The 8114-nt window shown below is 41.6% G+C and overlaps 1 protein-coding gene across 1 annotated transcript in view; it reads left to right on the top strand.

The window, feature by feature from the left end:
• The window catches only part of SORCS1 (sortilin-related VPS10 domain containing receptor 1), a 119659-nt gene that overhangs the window by 68764 nt on the left and 42781 nt on the right, over positions 1 to 8114 (top strand). The window contains exons 11-12 of the mRNA XM_015409447.1: positions 5269 to 5402; positions 7510 to 7633. Of these exons, the coding sequence (XP_015264933.1) occupies positions 5269 to 5402; positions 7510 to 7633 (258 nt within the window). The remainder of the gene's footprint in view (positions 1 to 5268; positions 5403 to 7509; positions 7634 to 8114) is intronic.

Below are 8114 nucleotides of genomic sequence, written 5' to 3'. Positions count from 1 at the left end.
CCCCCCCTAGGGGTCTGCAAAAAGGAAAGCAGAAGGTTAAAATCCCATTGAAATGCATTGCCGCCGAATTTCGGCGGCAAACCGGGAATACAGCAAGCTGATCTGGGGGGACTGGGGGCACCCTCTTTGGATGCCCCTGGAATCGGACCCCCTGGACCAATCTTCTTGAAACTTTGGGGGTCTTTCAGGGAGAGGCCTGAGCAGCCACGGTCCAAATTTGGAGGCTCTACCCCCCTCCCCCCAGCCCCCCGCAAAGTTTCAAGAGGTTTTTTGCCATTGACTTCAATGGCCCCATTGGTTATAATGGACCCGAATTTTTTCGGGATTTTTTTTCGGGATTCGGGAAAATGCATAGGAAGCCATTTCGGGATTGCAAAAGCCGAAAAAAGCCGAAAAACGTTATTTTCGGCTTTTTTTCGGTTCGGGATCCCGAAATGCACATCCCTAGCCATAAGTAGTTTGTGGTTGTTTGTTCCTCAGTAATACAGGTGAGTGCAGATAAATTGAAATCCGACGAAGACGAAGGTCCCGTGTCTGAGTCGTGGCAGTCCAGGGTTAGGGATCCCATTCCCAACCTTTGATGGGGTGCCATTGGTGCCTGCTTTGGAGGTTAGGAGCTTGGGAGTGCTCTTGGATGCCTCCTTAATGATGGAGGCCCAAGTAGCAGCCACTGCCAAGTCTGCCTTTTACCATCTTCAGCTGATTAGGCAGTTGGTTCCCTTCCTCAAATGAAGTGATCTGACAACAATGATCCATGCAATTGTCACCTCAAAGCTGGAATACTGTAATGCTCTCTACATGGGGCTGCCCTTGTCCCAAATCTGAAAGCTACAGCTGGTGCAGAATGCAGCAGCCAGGCTTTTATTGGGTCTCCCTTTGAGGGAGCACATTCAGCCTGAACTGAAAGCACTGCACTTTGGTGGAATGAGCTCCCTGAGGACATCAAGGCCCTGAGGGGTTTATTACAATTCCACAGGGCCTGCAAGATGGAGCTCTTCCACCAAGCGTTTGATTGAGATGCCGCATCAAATTGTTAAACATCGACTGAGGAACCTGTGTCCTATAATCCATTTTTGGCCGCCTGCACTTAACATCTGCGCCCACGTTAATGAACTACATGCTATGGAGCCGGACGCCAGCCTCATATTTATTTATTGCTGACTAGATTCCCCATTCCGCCATCATACAAATGTAGCACCTTATGAATTGTTTTATAATGTTAATTGTTTTTATGATGCCAGTGGGCTTGTAAGCCACCCTGAGCCTGCTTTGGCAGGGAGGGTGGGGTATAAATTAAATAAATAATAAGCAATGACAAGTGTATGGACAGGAGGAAAAAGAGTAGCCTCTGAGCACTCAGATAAGAACAGAAGGCAGAAGCCATAACATTTTGTATGATGTATGAATACTTCATAAGAATAACAAAGGGGTCAAACAATCAATTGTTTCATTGTGATTGGCCACACTGATGGACAGCACAGGTCATGGTGCTATATAATAGTTTCAGAGGATAGCCATGTTGGCCTGCGGTAGAAGAGCTAGGTTCAAGTCTAGTAATGCCTTAGAGACTAACAAGTTTTTCAGGGTATAAGCTTTTCCGAGTCAAAACTCCCTTCATCTGATAACTGACAAAAGGAGCTTGGACTCTCAAAATCCAAAAAATCTTGTCAGTCTCTAAGGTGCTGCCGGACTTAGGTCTATTTATGCTGTCTATTACAATCTTAAAAAAAAATCTTATCTTGAAACACTTTCAGGGTTATTATCTTCATTTTATTTTCTTTAAAATATATTCCAAATGAGAGACAGAGGGCAGTAGGGAGAAGTCCAAGTGTAATTCTTCTGCGGTTTTGCAAATTGTCTGTGCATAGGAAATAAGCGACAAGAGAAGGAACTTTACAGATGGGATTACTGAAGAGGTGAATCAGTGCTAGCAACAGATTCCTGTCGACCATAGACTATGTGCGTGTGGTTGAGTATCTTTCTGACTTTCTTTGTGGTGAATGCGATATTCTTTGACTGTCTGGATTTTATGAAAATACCACACCCTTCTATTAACACCATCACTGCCTGCTGAGAATGTGGCCTTTCTAAGCCAAGTTACAATCCTAAACAGTGTTCCCTCTAAGCTGAGTTAGTGTGAGCTAGCTCACAGTTTTTTAGCCTCCAGCTCACACAATTTTGTCTTAGCTCTGGAAGGATGGCTCCAGAACAAACTAATTTATGCAGTAGCCAAAATTATTCACTCACAACTTTAATGCCAGTAGCTCACAAAGTAGAATTTTTGCTCACAAGGCTCCACAGCTTAGAGGGAGCAGTACCAAAAACATTGTTATCCTTCAATCTTATTTATTTATTAAAACATTCATATCCCACCTTTCCTTGTGGTTCAAGGCAACTTTCAATAGTAATTTAAAACATTTTCAGTAAAAATCAAAATAGCAACCCCCTAATCTCTTCCCTCTCCTCCCTTAGAACATGCCTACCATTCAAACCCCCCTCAAAAGCCATGGTGAACAGGCAGGCCTTGCAACACCTCATGAAGATCTCTGAGGAGAGGGCCCCCTCACCCCTGAAGGAGCCCTTTCCACAGAACTGGAGCCATGATAGAAAAGGCCTGGACTTTGGCGGATGCTAAGATGGTCCACCCTAAGTTTTGGGAAAACCAACAGATGGCTGCCTGATTATCATAGTTGGTACTCAGGGAAATATGGAAAGAGACAGTCCTTCAAATATGTGGGTCCCAGGTCATGAAGCGCTTTAAAGGACCTTGAATTGAACTTGGAAACACTGTGGCAGCCAATATAGTTGTGGCCAGCCTCTGACAGTAGATGGGCTGCCAAATTCGGGACCAGTTGTCGTTTCCAGGTTGTTCTCAAGAGCAGCTCTCCACAGAGCACATTGCAGTAATGCAGCCATGAGGTTGCAGAAGCATGAATCAGTGTGGCCAAATCAGCTGAGTCTAGATAATTAGAGAGTTAGTGAATCAGATGCAGCTGATTAAAGGTACTCCTGTTCTAGCCACTATGCTAGCCTGCCTTTCAAATACCAAGACAGGGTCCATAGGCAACTTCCCCCCCAGCTCTTAACCTGCACTGAAAAAGCCAATGTCACTCCCTCTAGGACAATCCCTCTAGAATATCACCCTTCCCTACCAGTATTACTTCTGTTTTGTCTGGATTCAGATTTAGTTTATTCTTCTATGTTGTGAGCTGCCCTGGGGCCATTTTTGGGATTGGATGGGATATAAACGTAATAAAATAAAATTCCTTAGCCACCTGACTACAACCTCTATGCACTTTCACTTGCCATGGTGAGGCTACAACCCTTAGATCCTTAATCCAGGCTAGTCCCAGTGCAACTACTTCCAAAACCAATGGTTAGAATTAAACTTTCCAGATACAATGGGCTCCAAAGCAAAGACAGTAAATCAAAACACTCACACATTGTATCAGTGTCCCAAGCAATGCAATCTGAATTGTTGACCGCTTGGAATAACTGATCAAAATGTGGGATGATACTTTGCATATTGTGACATGCATTACATTCTGAGTTTGGAATCTGGCAATCAAGGTGTTCCCTGGATAGTTTGCAGAAATAAGCAAATAACTTGTTTACATACATATTATTTTTAAGAGTTGATTGACGGAAAGGCTTTCACGCAAAACCATGGTTTAATTAAAATAACTATAGTTCCTGGGATTGTCCAAATGTCAGCAATCCATGAACTATGGTTTATGAACATACATCAAACCAGGTTCTGAAACTATTCACCACAGTTTATCTTGCTGATGGATTTATGTCATGTACAAATGTGGACATCCTGGCCTAATTCTGTCTTGTTCCCCAGCACTGTCCTCACTGTAATGTAGGTGAGGCTATCAGCTGGGACTCTGTTGGGGAGACAGGAGAAAAAGCTATGAATGATAGTCTGTGAGCAAAATCTTTTTTAAAAAATCATGATTTTGTGTTATGTCTGAACTGGTCAAAGACTTCTTTCATCCAATAATACAAAGATTAGATTATTCATCTGAACATATGAAGCTGCTTTATCTTGCATTAGATCAATCTGAAATCTAGCACAGTAGTAGCTACTCTAATTGGTAGCAAATTACCAAGGCCTCATATGAAGGTCTCTTTAACACTGCTCTCCAAGGTAATTTAATAGGAAGTACTAAGGGCTGATCACAGAGCCTTCTGTGTGCAAATTAAATTCTCATCCATTGAGCCACTGAGTCTTTGTTGCCAAATGCCTGGTTCCAGTTGGGAAACTCTGCTGGTGCTCCCAGTCCCTCCACAGTACTCATTGGAGCAGTGGGAAGGGAAATGGGGGGAAATTACATTGTGCAACACCACGATATCACTTCCAGCTAGGAAATGAGATGTGCCATTGTTGCAGTGCATAGCACTATAGCATTTTCTCTGGTCACTTTGATTTTCACTGCAGATTGTTGGGGAAGCACTTGAGTGCCACGCAGCACAGTTATGTCACTCCCAATGATGTTGTGGCACTTCACAGAACTGTCAAAGGTCTCCCCCCCCCTCCAGTCTCTTAAAGTTTCCAGCACTGGGCTGGCAATCCTGTTCGTAGTAAAATCAGTACCTATATTGGGAGCAAAATATACTCTGTTATGTGAAAATGACCTCAGTGGTCTTTTTACCATGAGCATCAGGCACTCATTTCTTCTGTCAGCTGAGTAGTGTTACCTTTATTTAAAGAACACTGCAAGTTGCCTTGATTCTTCCTGAAGTGGGCTGATTGACTCCTCTATGACTGTACTTATGCCAAAATAATGAGGGGGGGGGGGTTTGAGATATTGAATCAAGGAATATGGTGAATCCAATCGCATGGTTTGAAGTTAAAAACTCAAACAACATTCTCAGTTCCATTTGAAAATGGCTATATAAATCAACAATGTTTAACACATTACAAAGTTCCTACACAGAAGTCACTTCTGTGTAAGAATTTGAAGCAATCTATTGTATTGATTTTATGTATAATGATCTTCTATATGTATTTTGTTACAAGTGTATGAGCTGGGAAGCTGCAGTTGTCCATAGCTCCATATAGTATGAATGCAACATGTGTAAGATCATACTGTGATCTATATCTAGGGAATCACACACACACAGTACAGAAATCATTTAATGGTACCATTTTATAATGTATGAAGAGGCTTGCAACACTTATTGAAGCTGGGGAGAGGGACAGGACAAGATTAGAATATTAATGGACAAAACTAATTTACAATCCCCCCTCCTTGTTTTCAGGCCCTTTGGAACACGTCCATTTATCACTGCCATTTGTAACAACAAAGAACAAAGAAGTTAATGCCACAGCCGTTCTGTGGCCCAGTCAAGTTGGAACATTAACTTACATCTGGTGGTTCGGAAACAACACTGAGGTTTGTCGTTTATGCAGCTAAAATTAATTGTCAAATCATGACATAATAACATTATTGTGGGGCTTTCAAATTCTCTCGAGGAATGGATTACAAACCCGTGCAAATCACAGAGAGCAATTCTCAGCACTTTTATGTTGCAAATCAGCTTTTTTATAAACTTGCTTAACTCTCTGTGTTTAGGCCTCATTTGCATTTTATGTGAATCACCAATCCCCCATTGGACATGGCTGAAGAGATCAAACTGAGAAAACTGCAAAGTGACAGATTATTAAAGATTCCACGATGTGGGCCTTTTTCTCTTTCTCTTATGTAAAACACAGATTCTTTTAATTTTAAAAAGAAGAAAATTCATGTTACAAACCCAGACTTGAGAGATAAAAGTTTTGAATCTGGCTGATGCTCCCTCTGCACTGCTTCAGGGTTTAAACTGTAAATTCTAATCCATGTGTTCTGTAGGACTAATAAAAAAGGAATGTTTGCCTAGAGTGCCAACACCTACACTTTCATACTGCTCAACCTATTTGAAGTTCTCATTTGCGCAGTTAAGCTGAAAGAATGCCTCATTACCACACACTAGGAGAAGTGAAATGATATGTAGCACATTTCTCTGCCTACGGACTGTATTTAGCATAAAAGAATAGGCACAAAAAAGACACCCCCTTTTTCTGCCTCATTTGTGTTTTGGAGGGATTTTAACAGGTGCCTGATCAAATTGTTCTTTATTTGTATTGCTGCACTTCTCACAGACGCCTTTAATTTTCAGTAGGGAGTAAACAGAAATGAGACAAGCATGATTGACAAAGTTTTCCTTATGTACAGGGTGGAGTGGTAATGGATCCAGAAACTGGCAGTTTCCACCAATTTTCCCCTTCCTCTGCAGACCTTACCATGTCATGACTCAGGGTTGGTTAATCCACAGGAGCAGCATTTCATAGAGATCTGTGGGGTGCCATGGGAGAGAAGCGGCAAGAATGTCCTGATGGGCTGATGGAAAATTTAGTTGGGATCCAACCCACTACATATGTAAAGATGCCTTGATGGGAACATGTGAATGATGAAAACAACAACCATTGGTCATATCTGACATATAATTCCCAGGTTTTCATCCCATCCTATTAGTATGCGTTCTGGTGGTGACATACAGAACAGTGCACCATGCACTGCAGATTTACATCAGCAGCCTTTTTTGAGATTAAACCACCCTCTGATGCTACCTTCCAATTGTAATCCCATTGTTAATCACTTGCAACCGGTCATCATATACCTTGGTTGCACCAGAGTAGCTGACCACGTAGTGGTTGGAGGGGGGGAACATTCTAAAATGGTGTATATAAGTTTTATCTACCCCACCATCTTAACTCAGTGACTTTTGGTTTCACAGCATTTCTGTGCTTTGTTGAGTATCACCTCATCTCTTAGGACTTGAACAGATGACCTGCTGTGTTCTGGCTAATACATAGGGTTCCTGTTGAAAGAGTCATTCCTTTGCTTCTTTTCTATTTTGGTTTTTTTCTTTTTTCTCTGCTTTGTGTCACTTTCTTATTTATTTATTTTATATTTATTTATACATTAAATTTCTACACCTCCCTCCTCTGTAAGACAGGACTCAGGGTGGTGTACAACAGTCCCATTTTCTCTTGTTACTATCCCAATTTTTAAATGTCTCATGAAGGGCTTCTGTTGATGCTCATTGTTGAACTCATTACTGTGAGTCAGGATGACAAAGAAAGGTTGGTCCAGGTCAAGTTGGTTGGTAACTCTAGAATATTTCCACTTTACTCTGGAGCTCTGCAGGGACATTCCTGCCATTCATCTGATTTTTGTACACTCTGATCCGGATGATGTGAATTCATCAGTGAGTCTTTTAAGGATAGTCTTTCTACTAAATATTCTGTTTATCCCTTCCAGATGTCTGCTTCTAGGATTCCTGAAGCAGAATAATATTATAGTAGCTCCTTTATTGCCTTCTCCAGGCCAATGCTCCATTCAAACAGGTAGATTTGCAATAAGTCAGGAGGAAGATCCTTGCCTGGCTGTTTGTGCACCTACAAATAAAACACACAACAGGATTATGTACCTTCCCCATTCTTTTCTTGTTCTTTTGCAGCCACTGATCACCCTAGAAGGGAGCATCACATTTACATTCTCTACAGAAGGGATGAACACTATCACAGTGCAGGTTTCTGCAGGGAATGCCATTCTTCAGGACACCAAGACAATTGCAGTATATGGTGAGCCCTATTGCTTTTGTTAATCCATTCCAAAACCACCTTGAGTATTTCTCACTGGGCTACATGAATATGGGCAGGATAAAACCACACAAAATTGGATGTATGTAAGGTACCTATATCAGGTTGTCTAGACCAATAGCCATTGAAAGGACAGCATATTTCCTCTGTTCTACAGAGTTCTGTGTAGCTGTATGCACATGAAAGATATCCATTATGTTCAGGATTTTATGTTCTTTTTGTAGGCTTTGTACCCCAAATGGATTTGACCCAAGGAATGCCATGCATCTATGTCAGAAATCCAAACTTGGGTCCCCTCTGGGTTATTGCTCCTTGTCCCTTGAGCAATGCCCAGCCCTGTGGGTCTTTAGGTTAAATGCATACAAATAAAGCAGATCTTTAAAATATATAAAGGTTTGTTAAAATATTTAAAAATATTTCCCTATGCAGGACAGTCTCTACAGCTTAGCAACAGAGAAAATAA

This window comes from Gekko japonicus, unplaced genomic scaffold (assembly GCF_001447785.1).
Source record: "Gekko japonicus isolate JY-2015 unplaced genomic scaffold, Gekko_japonicus_V1.1 scaffold833, whole genome shotgun sequence".
Classification (NCBI taxonomy): Eukaryota; Metazoa; Chordata; class Lepidosauria; order Squamata; family Gekkonidae; genus Gekko; species Gekko japonicus.
This window is presented reverse-complemented; position numbering and strand designations above follow the sequence as displayed.